At 40.8% G+C, this 27,324-nt stretch overlaps 1 protein-coding gene across 4 annotated transcripts in view; it reads left to right on the top strand.

The window, feature by feature from the left end:
• The window catches only part of ZC3H12C (zinc finger CCCH-type containing 12C), a 46,757-nt gene that overhangs the window by 8,482 nt on the left and 10,951 nt on the right, over positions 1-27,324 (top strand). For 3 of the 4 annotated variants that reach the window (XM_068422951.1, XM_068422936.1, XM_068422944.1), the window contains exons 2-3: positions 12,038-12,804; positions 26,054-26,193. In XM_068422951.1, coding sequence (XP_068279052.1) covers positions 12,110-12,804; positions 26,054-26,193 — 835 coding nt within the window. In that variant the 5' untranslated portion in view covers positions 12,038-12,109. The remainder of the gene's footprint in view (positions 1-12,037; positions 12,805-26,053; positions 26,194-27,324) is intronic. The other variant, XM_068422956.1, reaches the window with a different exon arrangement.

Raw genomic sequence — 27,324 nt, 5'->3', positions numbered from 1 at the left:
TAGGTTGACTAGCTAATTCTTTTAAATTTGTATTTAAATGAAGAGAATACTTTTTTTTTCCCACATAACCATGTTAGTTTTGTTAGAGGATTTTCTTCTGACAGAACAAATTTGAATAAAAGTACTTTGCTAAGCATGAGGACGTACACTTTGTACAGTTGTAGGCATTGTCTGGCGGCCCAATATTGTCACAGGGAAAGTTAATTAGACAGTTCAAATTTTCGTGCTCAGAAGGCATCCAGACAGCCTGACTCATTCTGCAAGTGGGAAGAGATCAAATCTGACGTGTATCGCTGGAAACTTTTTTTTCTAGAGTTCTTTGTATCTCAGTGTCTCAGCTTCAATTCATGAGTAATGAAATTAAGAAAGAAATTAAACAGAGTGCCCTCCAGTGATAATCTTAAAATGAACACTGTTCCGCCATTTGTCACAGAAATCGGCAGCATGTTCTGTGCTGCCCTGGTGTTGATGAGAGCAGTTGCTCAAAAGCCATCTTAGTGCATGGCAGGGATTTTCAATGCTTGCAAACCCCTGAAAACTTTCTGGTAGAGCTGAAAGGTCCAGCATCGAAGGAGCTGAACTGCAGGTTGGATTTTTTTGGGTTTCTTTGGCAAAGTGTGTCTATAGACTGGAATTTGAAAAACAGTGGCAGGTGATATTTTTCTTTCTTTCTTTTTAAGGATTTTTAATTTGGGTGATTTTCTTAATAACTTAAGTTATTTTAGGCTCTTACATCCCCAAAAAGGGCAGAAACAAATACAAGATATTGTATTAAGTGCAGTTTTAAAGAAAACTAAAAAGACTATTAGATGTACCTCTCCATGCTAGTGGCAGCTGTTGTATTTTTCCCTTATATTTGCATTTTTTAAAAAAATTAAAAAGGTTTTTTTTTTCAGACAGGAAACAGTAACTGAGGCCTCAGTCCTAAAGGAGGGCTCACAGAATGGGGTGGGTCTTATATGCGGCTGTATCAGCGCGGGGAATGAAAGGATCTACCCCTATGAGCACAGGCATAGTGGCAAAATTGAACCTTAACTGGCCAAAATGTGGAAAGGGTCATATTTCTTATGTGCCTAGTAAAGGAAAACATTTCCCTGACACATTTGGTGGAGTGCCTTTGGGCACCTGTTCCCAAAAAAACCTGAGAATTTCTGGCCACATGACTTACATCCCTAGGAAACAGGACTTCTGTGATCATGCCGTCTGTGTGCGCACGCCCTGGTGTACTTGTGCAGGTGTGGTCATAGTAGCTTGTGTGTTTTTGCTGGGTTTTAACCACACTTGAGTTGGAACATCCACTTAAAAGAGTCTAAGAAAGGGCCACAAAGCTGATGAAGGGGCTGGAGCATCTCTCCTATGAGGAAAGGCTGACAGGGCTGGGACTGTTCAGCCGGAAGAAGAGAAGGCTCAGGGAGATCTTATCAATGTGTATAAATACCTGAAGGGAGGGTGCAAAGAGGACAGAGCCAGGCTCTTTTCAGTGGTGCCCAGGGACAGAACCAGCGGCAGTGGGTACAGACTGACACACAGGAGGTTCCCTCTGAACATCAGGAAACACTTTTTGTATGGTGAGGATGACCGAGCACGGGCACAGGTTGCCCAGGGAGGTTGTGGAGTCTCCATCCTTGGATATATTCAAAAGCCGTCTGGACACGGTACTGGGCAACAGGTTGTAGGTGGCCCTGCTTGAGCAGGGTGGTTGGACCAGGTGACGTCCAGAGGTCCCTTCAAACCTCAATGATTCTGTGATAGTGTGGAAGGAGCATTGTTTAGAGATCCATGCCTACAATGGTTATCCAAAGTTACGGTGCTGAGGCAACTACTTTTTCATTATCCTCTTGGGTAAACAGAGGATTTTTGTCACATGATCAAAACTATTCACTTTCAATATGCAAGTCTGCTTCAGAAAACGTATCTCATTTCAGGAGCTACTTCTCAGTGTGATACTGACGGGTGATGCCAGTGTTTTTGCTGTTGCAGAATGCTGCTTTATGCTTTCTGTGCAGTTGGCTGGTGTGGCTAAAACCGGTAGGGCTCCTTACATAGACAAACTGTGCGGTTAGGTGCAACTGCAGATAGGCACCATGACATCTCGTGATGAACAGCTTGTGGTCATGGCCTTTGCTGACAGACAAGGAAAGACTGGATCTGTTTATACTCATGGTCAGCAAAAAAGTAATCACTACTTATGATAAAACTTAGGGGTTTCCTCTTCTCTTCAAAACATGTTAGAGGATGTCATGATAAATGTTGCAATGGTTTGCTTAAGTCTTGCATGCAGTCAGTACTGATGATCTAATCCGATTATACTAGAAACTGTAGACCTTCTAACCTTCTTTTAAGATGATGGCCTGCTGGAAAATGCATCTCTACTTTTTTGAATTTTAAGGGTAACTACAGACAGCTGAGTGATAGAACTCTTTGCTGTTTTGTTTTAATGCATTTGAAAGTGTGTATTTTTCTACAGAGAAATACACTGCATTTGAAAATGCAGTTGATCCTTTCTAAATAATTTTTTTTTAAAGGCTATTTATTCTGTAGGCAAAGCATTACTCATCTTGATCATAATGTCAGTAGTTTTTCTGAATTCTAGGCACTTTTTACTGGTCATTTAATTCACTCCTTTGCATGGCTGTAGGGTGGTGGTGGTCTTTTGTTTGGTTTTATGACTGTGTGTAGATACAATATAGAGCACCACTTACCATTCCTCAAAACTAAGTAAACTTCTTTCAAAGTGTTATACTTAAGACAGTTTGCATCTCTTAACATACTGACTGCAAAAGAAGAATTTCTGTTGTATTTCCACCTCATAATTTTAAAGATAAGCATCTCCCTTGCAGCTCCCAAGTCCAGCAGTGTATGTAGGATATTTTGCAGTGGTACAGCAGTGAGTTTTGTCTGGAGTGTACAACCTTCATCTCTGTTTCAGAAATGCAATGATATGTGATTGAGTTAACTTGTGCAGTGTATTCTTGCAAATGCACCATTTATTACTGGAGGTTTAGCATAAAGTTCTACAATAAAAGATAATTAAATACTTTAATGTGACAAGTTGTCTTTCTAATTGCTGCAGTAATACCAGTTTAGTTACAGAATGACCGTTTGGTATGCTTGCATAAAATAATTTCTTTTTAAATAAGGCTTTGTTTTCAATGTGATTGAAACAACAAGAGTTGGCTGGAACTAGCAGCTTTTTTTTTTAGGGTTTTTTTTTCCCCTTATAGTAGTGTTTCCCTAATGTCTTCAGCCTATGCTGTCTGAATTTCCCTGCTATTCCAGCTCTCCCTCCTTTGGTCTTTCTGATCCTCCCATGCATGCTTTTCATACCAACCCGGGCAGCAGCGGGGAGGGGATGCTCTTCTTCCCACCCCTTGCCCAGCTGAGAGTTTCATCCTGGTCCCTGTCCCGCTGTAGCATCCCATCACCTTGCTGTGTACTGTTTGGAAATCTCCTTCCACCTGAGTTAGCCCGTCACCTCCAGCCAATTCATGGTTCTGTGCTGGCCTGCTGTTTATTCCAGTGGCGTTAGGGACCTTATGAGCACTGCACACTATGTCCAGTCTGTAGGAGCCACAAAAATAGGTGTTTATAGCTTACTGATCTTGCAAGACCAGAAATTTGAAGAGCTGTTACTTTTGCTGTATTTTGGTGACTGGATTTAACTTACTGACTCTTTGTATTTTAGATACGGTAATAGGAGATGGTTGAACTAGTCAGGATATTGGATTTGGAGGTTTTAACACAAGAAGTAGAGACCTCTTTGTTCATTCACACTGTGTACCTTCTAGTGATGCTGTTGCAGCCCATCACAGATGAGACGGGAGAGCCACAGTGTTTCTTACTGAGGTTTCTTTGGTGACCTCATCATTCTCGGTAGGAAGCCTCATGTACTGGTTAAACCTTAATACGAGTGCTTTTCTGTCATAGAATCATAGAATTCTGGAATAGTTTGGGTTGGAAGGGACCTTTAAAGGTCATGTAGTCCAACCACCCCCCCGGCAATGAGTAGGGACATCTTCAAGTAGATCAGGTTGTCAGCACAAGCATGATTTAAGAGGACGATCTGACACCTTGTAGACCTTGGACAGCCCAAATTCTCTTAGGGAAGAGCTGAGAAGATGCTTCTAGAACAAGCAGCTGCTTTAAGTAACTGACATTGTGCACAAGCAAATGTTTTCTTAATTCGTGTAACTAAAGCTTGATAGGATATTTTGCGTAAACGATATAACATAAGTCTTCAGATTGTATCTGTTCGAACTTTGGTCATAGTCAGTGCTGCAGCGTGGCATTAGCATGAACATTGATCTGCAACTAAAGTTTAGACCTGGTTCCCTGAAGACATGCCCTTGGAGTATGGCGAGTTGTTTGGGGCGGGGTGGGGTGTATTGTTACTGTAGAAGACATTGAGGGGGCATATCTTCTCAATTGAATTTATTTTCAAGGCAGATTTTAAGCCAGATTATACACTTGCCCTAGTTGTGCATGTAGAGCCCCGAGTACACTTCTGTACTATGGAGTTCTCAGTTTGTTACAGATGTACGTAAAGGGTATCATACATGTCCTCTGCCAAAACAAACATTTCTGGTATTGCAAGAGAAGTGCCTGGCTCTAATCAGGAAGATATTCAACTAATGACCAGCCGAGTGATCCTGCTTGCATTTAAGAGTAGTTCTTGGATGTAGGTGAACTGGACTGGCTTCTTATTTTGCCTACAGAAGTTTTAATATGCTTAACATTATCCAATACCAGCAACTGAGGCAATCTAAATACCACAGCAGGGACTGATTAGCTTTTTCAGATCACTGCTTTTCTTCTGTGTTTGCAAAGAGGCTTAATCCAGTGCTGGAGATCAGGCATCCCACTGTGCTCGTGGGTAGCTTTCTCTCACTCTTTGTGTTCACGGTGGCAGAAATTAGTGAGGAGTCTCCTTCTGCCTCCGACTTAGAAGCTCCAAAATAGTGGCGTTAGTAGTTAGGAGTGTTTAATGGACAGTGCAGAGAAACTATAGTTGGTGTTTCTGCTTTGCAGCTTGGTATCTGGGCACGTGATAAATGCATCAGTGTAATAGCATGATGGTATGTGGTTTCATTTACTATGTTGAACAGCTTTAATATCCACATCAAGCTTGGGAAATTACTCAAAACAGTTCTAACAAACCTATTCACATTCTTTTTTGCTTTTAAATCACAGTAGATGTTTCTCAGCAGATTGCCTATCCTCCCAAGCAGGGGAGGACAGCTGCCTCTGTGGTTCTCAGTATTGCTTTTAGTCATGTAATGATGCTGAAGGTCAGTAAATATACTTTTGTAGTCGTCCTTCAGATGAAGATTTGCAGATGTAGAATCCCCTCCTTCTCTGTGCTGAGATGTCTTCACTGAAGTTACCATCAATGGCAACTTTTTATTTGGAAGTCCACATTGCTCCACTTCTTCTATCAAGCATCAAACCTTGCTACTGTTCTATCACCGAATATGTGTGTTGCAGGGCTTGGTGCTGTTGGAACTGCTGGGCAGTGAGGGGAGGGGAGATGTGGAGTTTGTGTTTCCATGTGGTTTACTTCAATAAAAATAAAACCAATAAAAAGCTGGCTATGGCCTAGCTCCTGACTTGCAAAGAGACAGGAAGATCTTGGCATCTCAAAGAGATCTGAGAAATAAAAGGGAAAGCAGTTCTGTTGCAAACAAATATGAGTGACTCCAGAACAAAAGAGTGGTTCCGTTGTAGTTCCATTCTGTCAAGTACCCTAATGTTTCAATGCCACTAATAAAAATATCCATTATTTCACGTATTAATATTACGTGTTTTTAGTTTAATCAGTTTCACCTTCCATTGAAATTACCCACAAGTACTCTTTTAGAGTTGTGTGTAGATGCAAGCTTATTACATTTATTGACTGATGTACTAAAGTGTCAGGAAATTCAGAAAGTGGTTTCTGAATACAGTTCGATGTTTAGTGTGGGCTCCTTTCATACCTCCTTGCACTTTGTACCAATATGATTAATTTTGCTAATGAGAAAAGGGCAGTACAAATAGCTACTGATAGATTTATTTCTCTTTAATATTTTCCCTTACAAAGAACTTACTGTTTCCATAATAGAAGGGATTATGTTTCTTAAGACTGCTATATTTTAATAGGAGCTCACAACTTTTACTACTTAAAAATAATTCCTTTCTTTGTTTCATGAATTAGAAACAATGAGAAGCTGAAGTCTGCCCAAGCCAGGTGTTTCTTGTTGGCAGCCTGCTCCCTAATGACTCTGGCTCTCATACAGCAGCTGCCTGCTAGTCTCTTTTGTATGGCCTATTGTTGCTGCACACCCCTTGTTAATACACATGCTGCCCGGGGCAGACCCTGAGAATGACATCAACTTGCTTATCTTAGAAACCTCCGAACCTGATGCAGGATGGGGAGGTTGCCTTGCATCTGCCCGGCCAACTAATTGTGAGCTCTGCGGGTCGTGATTGGCTCCGCGTCCGCTCAGTAATAGGTTAAGCAAAGACATCGCGGGTCCATCTGTTCGTCCATTCATTGTTCTGCTCGCTTGCCTGAAGTCTGCAGCTGAAATCGTGTTAAGGAGTTGCTTCTGGAACAGCTACAAGAAACCAATGTCTGTGTGTTTTCCAGCAAACGTAAGTATATGGGCTTCTCTCTGCAGAAACGGGACGTTTCACATTTCTGGTGTTTCAGCCTATCAGTTTGCATTTGGACAACGTAGCAAGCGTGTGTGTCAGCTGAGATTCGCACACGTTGGGTGTCTCTTGGAAAAAGAGGGAAAGAAAAACGGTTATGGCTGAAGACTTAAGTATATTAAAGAGCGATGATCTCTCCCAGCATGTTCCATTAAGGAACTTTCAAAAGCATCGGTAATGGTGTATTTCCAAGAATTTGAAAATGGTAGGCAGCAGCCTTGGACAGAATGAATTTTCCTCTAGTCCCCTGGGGGAGAGGGAAGGTTTCAACTTAAGTTGTAGGTATTTATACTTTTTTTTGCAAATAAGCTATTATTTACTTTAATTTGTGACAAGCAGAAAAAGCTTCTAAGAAAAAAAAAACAAAAAACTTTTCCATTGTACCATACAATGGATGAAATTTCCTGTGTTTGTGAGAATAGGAAGAGCTCCATTGTGGGCTGTCTGAAGATACTGTAGTGTGAGATAGAGCACTAGGATGCTCTCAGGTGGAAACATGTTCCAGTCAAAGGTTTTGTGCTTTGAAAGCTATTCGTAAGTGTGTCAGATCTAGCCTGGCTATTTTTATAAAGTTTCTAATCTGTTGTGTTTTATATTTTGAGTTCAGATGTTAGGCTGAAGAACAAGCACTGTATACTTCATGAGCCTGTGTTCCAAGGATCCTGTAAAGAAAAAAAAAAACAAAGACCTTCATATATCAGTTGGGAGGGAAAGAGGGCATATAAAAGGGTTAAAAAGAGGTTTGCATTTCTACCACATGCCCTATTGTGTGAACATATGCATGAGTCTATTGAAAGTTTTCAGAAGATGGGCAGGCCACCAGTTGCTGGTCTCCTGCAGTTCCAGTAGACATCTGTTGCCCCAGAGCATTAACCAATCTGTTCAATGGGACATCCTTCCTTTGTTGGATAGAATGATGCAGACAGCAGGACTCGCTGAAATACAATGGTAATTAAATACATAGAAACTACAGCGGTAGGTATTTATTACATATTCATTATTTTATTTGCATTGTTGCAGTATCTTTATCATTTGGATAACCGATACGTTCATTTTTTTTCTTTTCTGATCAGCTCTGCACTTCTACTTGTGACAAGTAGTGACAGTGTTTGAACAAACTGTAATTTCAGTATTTTCCATTTTGTGTTTAGAAGACTTAGAAAAAGTCTGCCTATGTGAAAACATGCTGAACTATTTCACTGTAGAATGTGTCTTCAGAAACTTTTGACAGTCTTTTGAGAATACACAATTTCTGTTATATGGTGCCGCACGACACAGTGTTTTACTCCTTGTTATTTTCCTCTGTGAACTAAATTTGCATTAAACTGCTTTTCTTATGCTCAATTTTAAGTGGAAAATATTCTAAATACACATTAAAAGATTAGATGATCTACTTGCCCACATCCCTTTGAGAAATATTTGTGGTTTGTGTGAAGGTGAATTAATGAGCTGATTATTGTTAATGCTTGGTGGAAAATAGCGGTGACTTCTAAGAAATGGGAGAAGGTTACACTTTGACAATGTAGTAGCACAATGCTCATCCGAAGCATTACAGTTACACTTGATAAATGTCTTTCTTTGACTTAGTAATACAGTATTTTAGGCCTTTAACAGTTAACCTAGTGTGAGATACTGTAGTTTTAAACAGTCTATAGTTTAAAACTTATCTGGTCATAAGTATGTCTAAATTGGGAGTTACCCGTTTTATTAACTTTTTCATAAATACAAATTCTGTTACTCAGCTGTGGTGAGCATAACCAAAAGACTTTATTGGCAAGAATTTTTGACCAATTTTTGTTTGTTTGTCTCTCAGTTGAGTCAGAATTCGTAGCAGATATTTTTCTTAGCTATATTGCATTGTATCAGTAAGCATACTTTAAAACCATATGTGCATAATGAGAGTTCCTTGTAAATAAAGAGTGCAAGGAGTTGTTCTTATCTGATGTTACTCCTTGGATAAACGTGACCTTTTCTGGTTTTCATGAGCTTCATTGTCCTGTATATAGGTACACTAGTGTTTATTTGGAATACGCATTCATTCAAATAGACTGTCTGGCATGTTGTTCTTCACTAACCAAATCAAGATAAAATAATCAATTCCAGCAGTGTTCAACAGTGACATCTGATTTTCATGGTTCTAATCAATGAATCTCATGAAGGACATCATGTTGGGAGCTACAAAGTCTAGTGTTTCTAAGAGATGCTGCTGACCACAAATACAGTGTACAGAGTTCACAGATGTTGTAAAAAATTGCCTGAAAATAAATAATTTGCATGCAGAGTTTAGGCCAAATACCAGGAATAGGGTACTGCTTATGCAAAACTATCTCAGAAATCTTTAGCTTTGGATCTACAGGCTAAACATAATTTTAACTACCCTTTTAAAGCAATAGTATGATGACTATGTACTATCTGTGGCAGATTTTAAAGCTGCTGCTCTTATTACCCTCTTTAAATAGTTTCTGAAAAACAGTAGAGTTCTGTGCAAAAGAAGCAGTTCTATATTGGAGCAAGATGGAGATTGACAGGAGACTTAAAGCAGATAGATGTGAGGCTGATTATGTATACATTCCCAACAATGGACAAAGCTCAGTTTATGGTCATTTTTCGTAGACAGTTGATGTGCAAATCATCTAAAGTATGTTGCATATAGTGCCTGATCTTCAGACACATTCATATGCTAGTGACTTCTTTGAATCCCACTGTAGGGTGTTATGATTGTAGTTGCTGTAAAGCACTTAAACTTCAAGGAAGAGGCAACTAGAGAATGACTTAAGTATTATTTTAACTAACACTAAAAAAAAAAACCAAACTCTTTCTGATCTGTGCACATCAAGCTTTGTTTATTCCATGCTGTTAATATGCAACCTCCTCCTCCCCCCTTCTAAAAAAAACCCTCCCTCTACTTTTAGTTCAATACTAAAATGACATTTCACAGTACACGGATTTAGGCAGTGACCCATTATCTCCCTGTATTCTGCAGTGGTGGTACATGAGCCAGCTCAACTTTTCAGTCCAGCTTAAAAGTGTTGCCCATTAACTAGACTTCCTCGAGTCAGAGCAGATTGTGGGGTTGGTGGAACAATGATGTCGGGGCTTCCAGATCGGTTTGGCAGCTGCATTGTTCTCCGAGGGGAAACCAGACGCACTTAAGTCCCGCTCTCTTTCATGGGCTTTTGTTCATACCAAATTATTCTTTCGCTGTGCTAGTATTCATGATGGTATGTTAAAGGAGCGCATCCTAGCAACTAAAGGCTGGTTGCTAAGCAGCCTTGCTTCCAATAGGGGTTTCTTGTTTGAGATTTTTTTTTTAATTTTTTTTTTGGTTGTCAGTTCTATGAAGGCGACAGTATTGGTTTTTTTAACTGTATCCTTTTATTGGGATTTTGTTGTGATTTGTTACTAGCGCTGTGCCATGGAGTGCATTATGTTAGTTAATAAATCACTGTGTGAAAAGGTTCATTTCCTAAATTCTCATTGTGTTTAGTCTGTGGTGTTGCTTGAAATCCTAAAGCTTCGAGTGAAGAGAAAGTAATATTCCTTGATGCTTGAAAGTATTACAGCCCTACTGCCTTCTAACAAGATCAGATCTAAATAAAACTTCGGAGTATTTTCTTTCCTATCAGTCTTGCCTAGATTAAGGTGTTGGTGATGAAAACGCTGATGATTTATTTATTTATTTATTTATTTATTTAAACTAGAAATGCTTAGGTAAAGTAAGTTTTTGTGCCCCATAACCAAAAAGCTCCACCACAGCAGTGATGTCTTGGCGCTCAGTGCCTATAGAGTCTGCTTTTACTGAACCACCAATTGGATTTTTTACTTGATTCTAGTCTTAAGCCTGGATGAATTTCTCTTGTGTGCACCCTCAGATCTTTATCCCAAGAAGAGGAAAGTACAGTGTATTTTAAAAATACTGGGTCATTCTTAAATGCTAACCTGTAAGGTGATAGGAGAGTTAATGTATTTGCTGACAAAGATTTTGGCTGTTTGTGAGTAATACCTGTAATTAGTATAGATCAAGAGATTCTGTTTGACATAATGTTTTTTCTCAGTATATCCTCCTTGATGAAATTTGTGTCTGTAACGTATCTGTCAAGTTCAAGTGAAGTCATTTGCCTCTGTCTTGCTTTTATATTCTTCCTTGCAAGACGGAAGTTTGAAAGAACTCTTTGTTTCATAGTCTTTCCTTAATGTAAATTCTTTTTCATGGTAACCTTGCAGTACAATTGGTCCATATGGTCCATTTTTATCTATGAGAAATAATTTATCTTTTACTTTCTTTATTGAAGCAGTTAGCAAAGATTCCTGTTTAAAAGCACAAAATAAGAGGTTGCGATCCGCCTTTAAATGTGGATTGTGGAAGTAATCCTTGTGATGACTGGGTAGGTAACCTCTGTGTAACTACAGTTATGCAAAATTCCTCCAGAAAAACTGTGTCAAGTGTATGAAGGCCAGAAAACTGCAACTTTTCTTCTTCCATTCTTCCTATATGAATTCTATCTATATATTTAGTTTTGATTCAGCAAAAGTCTTGCCCAAGTCTAGTCCAAGAGTTGAAATCAGCTTTTAATTTTGTTGCCTTGTTGGCTTGATGAATGGTCTGTTGCAATCAGTGCAAAGACTTCCATTGGCTTTAATGGCCATTAGATCAATCCGTGTCTCTAAATGCTGTATGTGTTAGTAATGCAGCACTCTGTTGAGAGCAGTTAGTCTTTCTTGACTTAATTATCATTTTATAAGGGAATTCAGAAATAGTTTTGAGTGTATTCAGTTGAACTGATAGTGTCTTTTTGGGACGATAAGTTTTTATTTAATCATGTTTTCTGTTACTAATTCATTTTATGTGCTATGATGTCTTATATTTGCCTAATAAGCTGGAAAATCTAGTGCTAAGCTAATTTCTTTCTATTCACCAGGAGAGTTTAAGGTATTTAGTTTAAAAAGCTTTTCTAGCACTTGTATTTTATAGCTGCATTTTTTTTTGTTGTTACAATACTGTCTTAAGCTAGAAGAAATATCTCGGTTCCATTAAATTGTGTCAAGTTTTCTGTCTGTGCGTTACAGTAGGTAAACTTGCAGTGTTTGGTTTCCTATTCTTTCATAAACCCATTTCTAGAAATGTTTAAGTAAAAGCATTTGATACACTCGGATGATCAGTTGTTTATCCGCTTATCTGTGGATGTTCCTTGAGAAAAGTTTTTCCCAAAAAAAAGTTTTCCATGTTTAAAAACAAAAATGTCGTATTTCTCTGCTGGGAGAGAATAAATGCAGTTCTGAGGAAGCAGCAAGAAAATACAAAACAAGTAACGTGTAACCAGTTGCAACATTTTTATTCTCTCTTTAGGAATACGGAACACTTTATATTCAGGAATACAAGAAAAACAGCAAAGTGGAGTCAAGTACATGCAGCAGCTTCATGGGCTTGAAGGATCATCTGGGGCATGACTTAGGCCACCTTTATGTGGGGAGCACTGCCACACAAATAAATGCAATTGTACCTTGGTCCATGGCAGAGAAGCCAACGATGGATAAGGTTAATTCTAGGAAAGAAGATGTAAACAAGGAGACATCTGAAGAGACTTCTGGAAGTTCCAACTGTGACTCTGAAGAAAGCACAAATTCTGATAATGATTCTGAGAGACTGAATAATTCTGCACCAGAATCGCATTCATTGCCTAAGACTCACCGACAGCTGTGCCAATCTCCTTGCTTAGAGCCTCATATACTAAAAAGAAATGAAATCTTGCAAAACTTTAGGATAGAAGAGGCTCAGGTAGTACCTAAGGAAGTGAAAAAGCCCCCTGATGTGGTGAAAGAATATCAAACCAAACTGGAGTTTGCACTTAAGCTGGGTTACTCTGAAGAGCAGGTTCAACTTGTACTAAATAAACTTGGTACTGATGCTTTAATAAATGATATTTTGGGAGAACTTGTCAAACTTGGGAATAAAACTGAGACTGATCAGACTGTAACTAATGCTAACACTAGTGTAATGCGTGAAACGTCTTCCATAGAGTCTCAGAGGTCAGAGTCTCCACTGCAGGAGGATGTGACAGAGGATGGTGACAACCTGAGGCCAATAGTTATTGATGGCAGCAATGTTGCAATGAGGTATGTGACCATGAAGCTTTTGCTTTTATATTTAATGGAAACAGAAAGACCTTGTCCCTTTCAAGCACTGATGTTCAGTATAATTGCCTAAAACTGTGTGCAGGTTCTCTCGCGAGCGTCTTCGTCGACCACAGAGTGTGCCAATCTTGTAATAAAGCTAGAGGTCTGTGAGAGTTCAGTGGTTTGTACTCACTGTCAGAACAACCGTAGGTTAATGCCGGTCTCCCTTTGTAGGCAGCTATCAAATCTCTCCTTCCCACTGCCAGTCTAGTACTTAATTAATTTTTGGTAGGCACCAAACTGCTATGGGCAGTTGCTGTATCCAGTTACATACAGGAGGTTAAAGCAAATGTAAGATTCCTTAAGATTATAAAATAGTGATTTAGAATTAAGTGGCTTAAGGGATACTTCTGCTTGGTAGGCTATTCTGTGATAACTGGTCTGTCTGTAAAATTGGTCGTGGTTATCAGATTTGGAGTTAGGTTTTATTGCCATTAATTCCTGAGATTACTATGCTTTAGACTTCCACTTCCATGCCCACAGATAACACATTTACCTACAGCATTCACCCATCCTGACCCATGTAATTTAGGTGCATAGCAAGAAACTTGCTGTCAGGAGGCAAGGGGTTCATGTTTCATAGGTGATTAGAGAAAGAAGGAAATGGCAGAGAGACATGCGGAGAGGTGGGTTTTTTATGGCTGTATAAATGATTAAATGACAAATTGATTAGTAACTAATTGTGTAACTCATAAGGATTATCTGATTACTAGCACCGTGGTTTAGAAGGTCAATTGTAGTCTTCTGACGACTTGATGTGGTTTTCATTAGCTTAGTAATAAAAGTTCATGCAAGAAATTTCTGGGCTAAAGGCCCAGGGTTTTTTAGCTCCTAATCAAGTCAATTACCTTTAAATGAGGCTTTTTAAAATTAAATTCAAATACAGCTCTTATGTATGCCAATACGATAGTTTTTGTTTATTTAAATAGATGGGTTAGCCCATAAAGGAGGATATTACTTCTTTGTAAATGGGGCATTCCTGTGCGTTCTTTATACCTGATGTGTCTTTCCTAATCTTTTTGTTCAACTTGAGCTGTAAAGGAAATATATCCAGTTGAACAAACACTATTCTGGTACTCAACCAAGAAGTTATCCAGAGACTTCTAAAATGGGTTTGGATTGTATTTCACATAAATCCAAAACAGTTGTATAAGTGTTAGCTAGTTAGCACAGCTCAGACTTGGTGGGTGGACTTAGGTTCAACTTCTCCCACAAACTGCACTGAACACATTCCAGGAGTAGCTCCAGATCAGTCAGTTTTCCTTAATGTTTATTCCATTATTAGCATAAATATTTAGGACCTGCCTTCCTATGCTCAATTTACTTTCTTGACCACCTACATAAAATGTGCCAAATATGAATGCATGCTACAGGGCCTTAAAACAGATGAAATTTGTTAATATAACAGTCTTTCTGTATCCAAGAATCAAATTAACAGGCCTTTACTTGTTTTCTACCAAATTTAATCACAGAATCATTCAGTTTGGAAGGGACCTCTGGAGATCTAGTCCAGTCCCCTGCACAGAGCAGTGTCAATTCAAGGCCATGTCAAGTTGGGTTTTGAATGTCTCCAAGGATGGAGACTCGACATACTCTCTGGGCCAGTGTTTGAGTGCCCTTACTGTAAGAAAGTTTACTTTTTTATGTTTAAACAGCATTTCTTGTATTTCAGTTTGTGCCCATTGCCTATTGTCCTGTCACTGGACACCAGTGAGAAGTCTGTTTCTGTCCTTTTTATTCCCTCCCACTGGATGTTTCTACACATGGATAAGACCCCCCTGAGCATTCTCTTCTCCAGTCCCAGCTCTCTCGGCCTCTCCTTGTATGACAGGTGCTCCAGTCCCTTGATTAACTTTGTCCTTCACTGGACTCTCTCCAGTATTGCCCATGTCTGTTTTATCCTGGGGAAGCCCAGAACTGAACCCAGCACTCCAGATGTGTCTCCCCAAGGCTGAGCAGAGGGGAAGGATCGCCTACCTTGACCTTCTGGTAACACTTTTCCTAATGCAGCCCGGGAGGCTGTTGGCCTTCTGTGCTGCAAATGCACATTGCTGGCTCATGGTCAGCTTGGCATTCACCAGAACCCCAAGGTCCTTCTCTTCAGAGCTGCTTTCCACTTGGCTGGCCCCCAGCCTGTACCGATGCCTGGTGTTAGTCCTCCCCAGGTGCAGGGCTGGTATTCCCCTCTGTTGAACTTGCTGAGGTATGTGTTGGCCCATTTCTCTGCCCTGCCAGTATCCCTCTGAATGGCAGTACACCCATCTGGTGTACTCTTCCCAGTTATGTGTCCTCTGCAAACTTGCTGAGGGTGCACTCTGTCCCATTATCTAGGTCATTAATGAAGATGCTAAGCAATGTTTGCCCCAGTATTAATCCCTGGGGTACACCAATACTGACTGGCCTCCAGCTGGACTTTATGGCACTAATCTTAACCCTTTGAGTGCAGCAGTTCAGCTAGATTTCAGTCCACCTCTCTGTCCCCTTATCTTGCCCATACTTTAGTATTTGTCAGTGGGAGTGTTATAAGAGACAATGTCGAAAGCTTTGTTAAAGCCACAATAAACGTCATCCATGGCTCTCTTAATCCACTGAGCCAGTCATCTCGCCATAGAAGGCTATGAGATTGGTCAAGCATATTTTCCCTTCATAAATCCATGCTGACTGTTCCCAATCAGCTTCACCCAAGCTACATAATTTGTTAGGAAAGGGCTTCCAGGAGGATTTGCTCCATCACCTTTGAAAGGATCTGGGTGAGGCTGACCAGCCTGTAGTTCCCTGAATTATCGTTCTTGCCTTCCTTGAAGATAAGAAGGGATACTTGCTCTCTTCTAGTCCTTAGGAACATCCCCAGTCACCACAACCTTTCAAAGACTACCAAGAATGGCCTCACAATGTCATTAGCCTGCTCCCTCAACACCCATCAGGGCCCAGCAGCTTGGGAATGACCCGTTTCAGTGTTCCCTAACCTCTGCTGAGGGAAAGTCTTGTCCTGTCACTTTTGTCCACCTTCCTGCACATCAGGATGGACCAATCTTGAGCTTGGCAGAGGTGATCCTTGAAAATCAACCAGCTCCCCTGGGGCCCTTTTCTCTCCAGGGTCATATCGCATGGGATTCTCCTGAACAGGCCAAAGTCTGCTCTCCTTAAGTTTGGGGTTGTGATCCTGCTTTTTGCCTTGCTCTTTGTTCACAGGATTGTGAATTCCACCACTCATGGTCACTGCAGCCAAGGCTGCTCCTGACCTTCACATCTCTGACCACTTCTTCCTTGTTTGTAAGTATGATGTCCAGCAGGTTCCCTCATTGGGTCCTCTGTCACCCATGTTAAGAAGTTACCATAAGTGCACTCCAGAAACTTCCTGGATTGCTCATGCCTCGCTGTGTTGGCCAGCCTGTTGGCAAAGGCACTTCTGCTCTGCTTTTGGTCAGCCAGTGGCAAAGATGCTTTTGTTCTGCTTGGTCAAGTGGGTCCCACCTTTTCCTAGAAATCAGTCCTTGATTAGGAAAGACGGTCCCATGTTTGCAAAAGATGAGTCTCTGTTGCTGACACCGGCTGTGCAACCAGTTGTTTACTGGCAGGATCTGTCCTTTCCCCTTCAAGAAAATAGGTAATAGTAAATAAACACTTTAAAAGGAAACATTTCAGCTTTTACACGTAAAAGAGCTATGTTCAAAGTACTGGAGAAGATACAGGAATTCAAATTTCTGTATGTAAATGTCCAGGATCCTGTTATGAGTAACTAACCTATAAATTGGCACAGTTTGTTCTTTTCATTCCTCTTTGCTTTTCCAACTGTGGCCAACGAGCTCACTTTGGAGTTGCTAACAGGAAATGGGCCTGTGCCCTAAGCAAGATTACTGTAGATAGTCTTTCGAGACATGTTCTTTGGAGCTCTGTCGTATGTTCTCACAGAAATGGGTAGACTCTGATCTATATTCTTACTCCCATGTTTAATACATGTAGTTGATGATACAATTTACTATTAGAATTATTCTAGATAAGAACTGCTAATTTTCCTTTAAGGGATGTATTTGATGGGGAAGTTTTGTGGAGAAGGTTGAGGTGAGTGATGTCCAGTCATACAAGTAGGATGAGACAGCTGTCCTCTTCTGGAAGGATCAAACACTCTATGCTGCCCTCTCTCTCCATTGCAGAGGGAATTAAGGATGCAGTTTCACAGAACATCTAATGAGTGACACAGAGTTGACTGACTTTCAGCCTCGCCTCTGTCTCACTGCCAGGGATGCTTTCCTACCTGCATCTCATCTAGTGACTGCGTGGCTGCAAAATGAGTTGATTCCGCTTCCTAATTCAAAAAGGATTATTTTTCCATTAGACCTGTAAATGAAACCCGATGTTTTTGTGATTGGGAGAACAAGCTAGGTCTGACACAAGGGAGGAAGGATGTATCTGATTATGTGACTGGATGTTCATATTTGTCTAACTGGTTGCATCTAGTCAAGTGATGATGGGTGGATTTGTGTTCCTTGAGGGCAGCACAGATCAAAGCTTGGGCCAGAATTACTTACTCCGGCCAGCCAGAGCCAGCGTGTGTGCTGATCTAGTCTGGTGACTGCTCCTGTTCCAGGCAAGCTACTTCAGCAAGCTGTAGTAAAAAAAAAACAGCTCTCAGTTTTTCTGCCTTTTGGTAATGCTTGGAAAGCTTTTCTTATACTTCAAGATGGCATTGCTTATCATTCATGCCTTAAACTGAAAATGGTTGATCTGATGCATCTTGTGTATTTCAAGTTTAAAGCTCCAATATTGGCTAAAGAATATGAATTGGTTAAAGTTTTAAAAACAAAGCAAACCCCCCTCTTTCAACGGAATAGCAGAAAGGTTGCTTTTGCAGGCTGTAACTTGAAGAATTGCCATTTAGTTTCTATGGTATGCTTCAAATCTGGTCTTGTTCTTTTGTTATTCTAGCTTTCATGGTGTTGACTTAATCCTTTTCCAGAAGATGACTATGCGTTTAAGCCTAACACACACGAAGTCTTTTGTTAGAATGCTCTTACAGATGGGTCTGATTTTTCTCTGTGTGTGTGTGTAAACTTAAAATCAGAGCTGAATAACAAATTAGATAATCCCCTAGAACAGCAATGGAGCTCTTCATAGACACTTCCCACAGCTGAGAGTGAAGCTGGACTAAGCGATAGGACCCGGCGTTCAGTTGTGCCATACCCGAGCAGTGACCTATGTCGGCTTTCCAGAGAACCGTGTAGCTCTAACCCTGCTTCATAAGGTGCATTTTTTTTGCATGTAGATGATGATGATGTAATGCAAAATCTTCATTTAGAACCTTAGTCCGTGTGAGTAAGAAAGGCATTTGTCCATTGACATAAAAATGCACTCAGGATTTTATTTAGTGTAAACTGCACAGCGTGGATACTAGACAGGTAACGCATTTCAGTCAATAGTAGTTCTGTATCCCTGTGTGATGAGATTTAAGCTACCCTAAATTTTCCCTTTACGTAACTGAGGTAGGCAAAAGAAGATGATCTCTGCCCATCTAGCAACAGCAGATCGTCAGCTCTTCACCCCTACATCTGTCTGTCCTCAATGTGTTCTTGGACCTGTTCTTCATGCATTCCCAGCTTCCTCAGCTGAGCCTCCGCAGTCTGGAATAGAAGGGAGAAGGTCCTATTTCTCCATGAGGCAGCAGAGGCAAGGTTTTGGGGTTCACTTTTGCCCCTTCATTTTAGGACTTCCCTTTACTGCTGAGATTGAGAGGAAGTGAGCTCCTTCTCAAGAGAGAAATATACTGCAGCATATGTGCACAGTCCTTTTCCTTTGCTTGTCCTTTTCAAGGGTAAGGTTGGGATGCTGAAAATTGACTAAAATTGGTTATTACTGTGATACTTCTCTTTGCTGGAATCAAAGTCAGGCTTTTGCCACCAAGAAGTAAGGAATAAGGAGCAGAGTTGTTAGTTACAAAGACAGTGGGAAAACTTTAACTATTTTATTCGTTTGCTTCTGGTCCGTATTTGTTAGTTTTCCCTGGCTACCCTGGGTGCCTTCAGACTTTCTTTGCTAACAGCGAAGAGAAAGAGTTTCATATTTAACATAAATATATATAAAATTTTATGTTGAAAACATATAGGCAAAAAAGAAATCTGCTGTGCTTACAGAGAGCACAACATGAAAATAACACTGAGAAGCAAATAACTGGATATTTTACTTGCTGTATTATAATTTTTAGACAGCCAGTTTCAGAATTACATAGGCAAAACAACTGAAGTATTTTGATCACATGCCATGTGGGTTTGCAAGTTGAAATCAATGAATCTTGTTTTGAGCAATTAGATTCTTCTCAAAACTTTACCCTTAGGATTCCCAGGCCGTGGAGGTGATGCGCTTCAGTTTCCCCGTTTGGAAAACCTTGGCCTGTATATTTAAATGGTGCTTGCCGGTACTTCATTGCACAAGGGAAAACGCAACGTGACATAACCATTGCACGCTTAATTTTTATTTGTGAGAGGAAGTTGCTGATTTTGGGGGGTTGTTTTTAGTTAAATACACTCCCACTTAAGACAGGTATTTTACAGTTTTCTTACAACTTGCATGCCCAGCCAGCCCTCCAGCTGTGGATGTTCTAGGTGCTTGGTGGAATCAGAAACATACACCCAGGCCTGACAGATGTGACAGAGACCCCAGTGCCATTCAGGAGTGGCATTCAGCTGGAGGAAGTGTGAGATATCCAAATGTACCTAACCAGCATTAGACATCTCTGTTTAGACAACTTGTCTTGTCCCCGTGCATTAACCATGAGGCAGGTCATTTGGCCGTAATAAAAGGTCCACTGATACCCTGCCTACATAAAAGTTTTTCCACAACTGCAAATTGTGTCAACCAAAGGATCACAGAATTATAGAATTGGTTTTGTTGGAAAGGACCTATAAGATCATCAAGTCCAACCATTAACATAGCACTGCAAAGTCCACCACTAAACCATGTCCCTAAGCACCACATCTACTCATCTTTTAAATACCTCCAGGGATGGTGACTCCACCACTTCCCTGGGCAGCCTGTTCCAGTGCTTGACAAACCTTTTGGTGAAGAAATTTTTCCTGATATACAATCTAAACCTCTCCTGGCACAACTTGAGGCCGTTTCCTCTCGTCCTATCATGTTTTATTTGGGAGAAGAGACTAACACCCACCTCACTACAACCTTCTTTCAGGTAGTTGTAGAAAGTGATAAGGTCTCCGCTCAGCCTCCTTTTCTCCAGACTAATCAACCCCAGTTCCCTTAGGTGCTCCTCATAAGACCTGTTCTCCAGACCCTTCACCAGCTTTGTTGCCCTTCTTTGGACTCGCTCCAGCACCTCAGTGTCTTTCTTGTAGTGAGGGTCCCAAAACTGAACACAGTATTCGAGGTGCAGCCTCACCAGTGCTGAGTACAGGGGGATGATCCCTGCCCTGGTCCTGCTGGCCACACTATTGCTGATATAAGCAAGGATGCTGTTGGCCTTCTTGGCCACCTGGGCACACTGCTGGCTCATCTTCAGCTGGCTGTTGATCAACACCCCCAGGTCCTTTTGGATGGTTTGATTGTCTTGTCTATGCCATATGTAGTTTTCATATGGCAATTTAATTGCATATATATTTTAACAAACTAACAATTTAGCTACATTAGCCTCTTCTCAGACAGTGTGTTGCTGAGCTTGGTAGGCACGATTGTATCTTGGTACCTTGATTCAGATGTTCATCTTTCATTGGCACCGGCTGTCTAGTTTCTTAGGTTATTTTGAGAAATCACTTTAAGGAATAGATAAAAATGTTTCTCCAACAAGTAACAATCATGTGGATAGGAGCTTGTCACTGGCAGCTTTGAGTATAACTTCTCTTTGCCTGTTTTGACCTCTGACTGCTGAGTGCGTGACTCTTGCTCGGTCAGACACCCACGTGCGTGTCTGTCTGGCGACTGCACTTGCCGTACTCCATAGAGTGCTTCGGCGTTGGAAGTCCTACAGATGAAAGATGTTTTGAAAGATGTTACAGCTTCCAAGGCTTTTTTCCCTTCAAAGACCTCAAAGCACTGGAGTAATTTGTCATGGGCTAATGGAAAAAAACCCATTAGGGAACTGTTTCATCTGCTTCATGTTGGCACCAAAATATATATATATATATATATATATATATATATATATATAAAGAACAAACGCAGGACTGATAGAAGGCCTGGGTTACTGAGAAAGGCTTTGGGACAGATTATTTCTGTGATTAGGAAATTAATAGACCTTTTAAAGAAAAAAATTTAAAAAAGAGATGAGGCTAGTGACAAAACCAGACTGCCAGCCTAGTGAGTCACTAATATGATACAAGGTGGAAATTCTTATCTCTCTATGCTGTGAACTGAGCACTGTTTTCCTCCTATGACATGATAGAAGTAAATAGTTTGGTAACTCTCTAAATTTACCAGGCAGATCTGTGTTTTAGTTTCGTTCTTCGCACTTTTAATCAATATGCTTTTACATGGGAAGTACCTTGATGTGTCCAGATTTCAGTTGTATAAAAACCTGTATGTGTGTTACGACAGACATTATTGTAGACCTCAGCTCTAATGTCTCTTGTCATCAATGTGTATGTTTTCTGTAGCTTTCAAAATCTCAGAGCTCCGTGTTGGTGTGAATATTGCATTACAACACATCAGAAGTCTTGCAACTATTATAAGTAGTCAGTGTTTTAGGAGTGTGTACCACAACTCTTTTCAGGACAGTCACTTGAAAATCTAGTTTAGGGGCTAGGAAGGTAACAGAGAAAATTAAAATGTTCTCATCAGATGTTTTACCACTTTCTACTAACTCTCCTAGCCTAGAAAACGCTTGATTGATTTTTGCTCAGGAAGTGCTATAATACTACTTTTTTTTAATTTAAAAATAAAACCACAGCTATCAACAGGCCAAATATAAAAGTGGTGATAAAAAGAATCATTCATGGTATGAAAGAGAAATAGATACTTCTTAAAGAATATGCTTTTATCTTCCTTCAACTAAGAGTGGTAGATTAAACATAGCAAGCAGAACCAAAGCAGTATACACCAATGTCCCACACAGGGCTGGAGCTGTCATCTTGACTGCTCTGAGCTTTCACATACTTCTAATAACTGGGAAGAGATTTTTAAAAGAAAGTTTCTTGACAAACAAATACAAACATTTCTCCTCTTAAAACTAATCAGAAGGAAAAAAGTCAGTAGCAGCAGCATGATTTCAGTCTTTTCACCATATGATGATAAAGCTGATGAAGCACAAAGATCCCAAAAAGCAGAGCATCAAATCTGCATGACAACAAAACAGAAGAAAAGAACAAATTTTAATTGCACAGCTTTTTCACAGACTTTCTCACTAATCATTTAAATTTCTTGGAGCTTGTATCCACTCAGATGCCAGCTTAGGCATGTGTCTGAAAAGGAGCGGAAAAAAATGTGAAGATTTATACAAGCTATAACTCCACTTGCTCAGCAATGCAGAAAAGCTAGTATGCATTGTAATGCATTTCCTATTTCTGTTTCATAGAGTTTAAGTATATTTAGAATTTATGTTCTAGGTTAAAGAATTTTTATAGTCTGTATTAGGCAAGAGAAAACTAAGGAGCTGAACTGCCTGATCCTCCCTCTGCCTTTAAAAGTGTGGCTTGAATTCCAGCCTGATGGAAAGCAAGAACGTCCATTTCTTTCAGAGAGGCCAGGATTTCATTCCTGAAATGATTTCTCAGGCTTACAGGAAGAAACATATTGTTACTAAAATGTCATCTAACAAAACTCTTGTTCGCTGTCAGGAGTGAAAAGTGGTTTTATCCATTTGAAACCATGGAGCTTGTTTAGAGTAATAACAGTACAGTGATTTCACTGGAATTTAGTAGCTGGAACAAGCCCTTCCCGACTGTTTTAAAATGGATTGCAATGTGTTTATGGTTGCACATGACCTGCTATGATAGCATGAACAGTAACTTCCTTGTATCAGGCTTTGCAAAGGAGGCCTCATGGCTGCCCACTGGGTACTGAACACACAGCAAGAGTCCTGGTTTTGTGTTGTTGCAGGGAGATGTAATTAGACTTGCCATGGCTGGAAATACTGTTGGCCGTTTTTTCTATGTGTGTGTGCATGTGCATTTTAAATGTAACGTATCTGTGTGTGGTTTTGTTTCCCATTCCTGGGAAGTTATTAAATACACGAAGATACTACTCTTTCAGCCAAACAAGCACAAGAATAATTGTATAGTATAAAACAATGCCTAGAAAAAATATTGCTATGTGTTTTATTATGGTGTTATTACAATGTAATAGTGTATTACATGATATTATCATACAAAACAGGGAATATATTATTGCAGAGGCCTATAACCATGGCTAAACAGGATACTGAGATACATACATATCTTGCTGCTGACAGTGTTCCTAGTATCGCCCAATAGGCACTGGAGATGGACTTAAACTATTCTTGGAGTACCCTGTGCCAGCTAAAATATACAAACTTTGATTATTATGGCCAGCAACAGTTGCAATATCTTAGTATATAATCATGTTTCCAGATCCTGTGTCCAGCATCATAAGAAAAGTAGTACAGTTCTGTTCTTAAGTCCAGACAAGGGTAGTGGGTTATTCCCCCCACCCCCCCCTTTTTTTCCTTTTTTTTTTTCTTTTCTGTGGGGCCTGTGACCTTCTGCAGAGCCTCTGCTGAGGGTGGTGCTTTGTGGGAGGTGTTAGCCATGACTCATTCTCTCTCAACACCTAGACACAGGTGAACGTGTACGCCACCTCCTTCGCAGGCTTCTGGAATCTGAACGTTGTTTCAAAATTCTTCTCACTTTTACTGTGGCACTTCATCCGTTGCACAATTACTCAAGCTCCCTCAAAGTATCAAGGAATGTACAGCAGTGCTATGTTTTAGAAAGCTGGAAATAGTAGGTACTTTAAAATAGTCCTCCTAAAAAAAAATTTTTTTAACTAACTTCCTGGTGTTTTTATTTACCTCAAAACATGGAAGTAGGGGGAACTTTTAGTATCCCTGTGGCTATCCGTCATCATGTTGTCCTCTTCACAAATCACTCCACAGTGAAAGCCTCCTTTGTGGAGCCCTTCTCTGGAGATATTCAAAACCCGCCTGGACACAACCCTATGCAACGTGCTCTAGGGGAACCTGCTTTGGCAGGGGGTTGGACTAGATGATCTCCAGAGGTCCCTTCTAATCCCAACCATTCTGTGATTCTGTGAAAGAATTGTCTTTTACCTTTCTGGAAAGCATATTGTGGCATACCTGCTATGCGTGACAAGCCAGCCAAGTGAAAGGCAACGACTTGCTGACATGCCCCTGCTTCTTCTGCTACATCGAGCTGTGGGATTGGGAGAGACCTCACAAAAGTTGCTTGTCTCCTCCTGTGCATGTAGAACCCAGGCTGGCCCCAGAGGAACCGTCTGATTTGTTCTGCAAAGTGTCTGGCGAGGAGATCCCAAAATTCATGGGCAGACTGTCCCATTGATCAGTTAGACAGCTTTTTCTAACGTATTGCTTAACTGTTCATTACGCTAGTTATGGACTTTTCTGTCCTTACCCAGCAGGACTATGGTGGGTCAGCCGTGGCTGGCACCTGGGCACCCACCCAGTTGGGTGCTCGCTCACCCCACCGGCAAAACGGGGGAGAAAACAGGAGGAACAGGAGCAAGAAAACTCATGGGTCAAAATAATGACAGGGAAATCACTCACCAAGTACTGTTTCATGCCAAACAGACTCAACTTGGGGAATTTAACTTAATTTATATCCAATTAACATAAATATTTAATTACTGATTCAGGTAATAGGAAACAAAAAAAGGCAAACGTTAAAATACTTAGAGGAAAGACGTCTATTCTCTCCTTTCCTGGCCTCACTTTGCTCCAGACGCCTCTCCTCCCCCTTGTCATGGCTGCAGGTGACACTGGGTCCCTGCAGAGAGGCAGTGAGTGGTGCTGGGACTGTGGTCGGGACAAGGCAGTTTCTCTCTGCTGCTCCTTCCTCCCGTGCTTTTCTTCCTGTGCTCCACAAGCTGCAGTCCCGCTGGGGGAACACCTGCTCCCCATGGAGCACCTCCTTCTCCCCTGGCCTTGGTGTTCCCTCGTTCCCTTCTCCTCCATTGTGGAGCTGGCTGGAGCTAGGCATGCCCGGTACAGAGCAACCCCTGACCTCTTCTCATAGAGGCCACCCTGCAGCCCTCTGCTACCAAAACTTTTCTATGGACACCCAATGGTTGATTGTTGTCCTCTATTTTAATTACCTCTGATATACTGAAGATTGTTTTGTACCTCCACAGGCTGCCTTTTTTCTCCAGATTAAATGCACCTCCTTCAACCTTTCCCCATAGATCTTCTTTCACTTTCTTTTGGATTCTTTCCAGTTCCTCTGTGTCTTTTGTAATATGTCATGCCCAAAGCTGGATGTAGAAGTTGGCTGAGGACTCATCTGCCTTTAGAGAATGACATAATTGCGTCTCTTGCCTTACCTCAGACAGTTATTGCACAACAGACGCACATCTTTTGTTTTGCTTGTGTCTGGTCCATTTCTGCTGAACTGTCTCTCCACGGCTTTTTTAATACACAATTAATTTGTCCTTCTGAAGCACAATGCTAAGCAAATTCTTAGTTCTGTCATGTTGATTTTGGACAGTGTCTCCAGTTTGCCTAACCTGTCCTGCAGAGTGCCTGCCACGCCCCTGGGCTTGGAGTCCTTCTCCTCTCTCTTCCCTGTTCAGATGGGACCTTACAGAGCTCCTGCAGCCAGGATCTGCTGTCTCTTCCCCTGGCGCCATGCACACTGGTGCTCGGTACTCATCTGCCGGCATTTCCTAAACATGTTGCACTCTTTCACATTGGTATTTCAGGCCTCCTGCGTTCCCTCATCAAGTCTCCGTGGTGCCTGTTGTACCCCGTACTTTTGGTTGGGCTATGAGGATTTTTAACGCTCCCTACTTATATTTTTCCTTACTTGTCAAATCTGTGTACAAATGCTAAAAATGTTCAGCAGATTCAGTATCCCTCTCCCACACCATTTTGCAAGTGATGGCAGTGTTTGGGCAAGGCTCAGACTGACTCCCAGCTGCCTTTAGAAAACACGGAGCGAGTGAAGAGCATGACTTTGAGCTCTGCGTTTCACTGTGCTCTGTTTATGGTTATAGAAAAGCAAAGTCACATAATAAGGAATTTTAATGTGTGTTTCAGCCACGGGAACAAAGAAGTATTTTCTTGTCGAGGAATCAAACTGGCGGTAGACTGGTTTTTGGAAAGAGGCCACAAGGATGTTACAGTGTTCGTGCCAGCATGGAGGAAAGAACAGTCGAGACCTGATGCTCTTATCACAGGTAAGCTCTGTTCTGCCTTTGCTGGTTTGTTTGATGGTTTGCACAGCATGAGTGCTACTGCTCAAATGAACACATCTTTAGAAATGAAGCACTATAATAGAAAGTCTGTTTGGTGTAGTAACCTCATTGCAATCTTCAGAAAGGAAAAAGACAAAGCAGTGCCCTCTCCAAGTCTTCCTTTTCTGCTCACCTCATAAATTTTCCATTAACATTGCTACTTATTTCTTGAGAATGTAATTGCTATTTTTTAAAATCTGTCACACCCATGTAGCATTGGCAGCAAAAATGTTTGAAGTTAGTGATTCGCTGGGTGATCTTTCTTGTGGTGAGCAGATTCTTCCAGGCTGGCCTGTCTGCCGGTCACCTGCGGTGAGTCACTGCCCTCGCTTGGGGTTACGGGAATCAGCCTGACAGAAAGGGAACAGTTCCCCTTTTCATCATTATTATTAAAAAGTGAGACAGCTTTTGAAAATTTTAATTTTGAACATGTTTATCTAGGAAAAAAATTTGGTGTAGAGGCATTAATTTCTTGATCAAACTGATTCTGTGTGAAGGCTAGAGAGTCATCCTCCCTTTGCCCTAAAGTTGAAGCAGAGGAGAATTCATGATTTTAAAAATCAAAGAAGGTTTATTGTATCTTCTGTAAAACAGAGGTTCTTTAGTTCTCTTCTCAGGGTGCAGGGAGCCTGTTTGCTACTAGTCTTGTGAATTGCTTTGTGCTGACATTCCATTTGCAGAGACACGCACCTGAAATATGCAGCCACCTGGAATTTTGAAAAGTCTTAGGTTACTAAAGTGAGGATGATTGTAGACTGTCAGTATTTTTGAGAAGCTTCTTGGATTAAACAACAGCTGAATCTTTCTTATTATTACCTATGTTAATCATCACATGGCAGGTTTTTTTCTTCCTCTTAGCAAAAAAAAATCATCTTCCATCACACTCTTATTCATCATTTACCACATGGCAAGGGGGGTGGTGGTGATGAATACAAAAAGGTTGGATTTAATTTAAAATTAAATTTTAATTTTAAAATTAAATTTTAAATTAAACTTCAGCCTGGAGAAGAGAAGCCTCTGGGGAGACCTTCTAGCAGCCTTCCAGTACCTGAAGGAAAGCTGGAGAGGGACTTT

Source organism: Nyctibius grandis, chromosome 2 (genome assembly GCF_013368605.1).
Source record: "Nyctibius grandis isolate bNycGra1 chromosome 2, bNycGra1.pri, whole genome shotgun sequence".
Lineage (NCBI taxonomy): Eukaryota > Metazoa > Chordata > Aves > Nyctibiiformes > Nyctibiidae > Nyctibius > Nyctibius grandis.
Note: the sequence above shows the minus strand (reverse complement) of the source record. Positions and strands in the feature narration are given on the sequence as shown.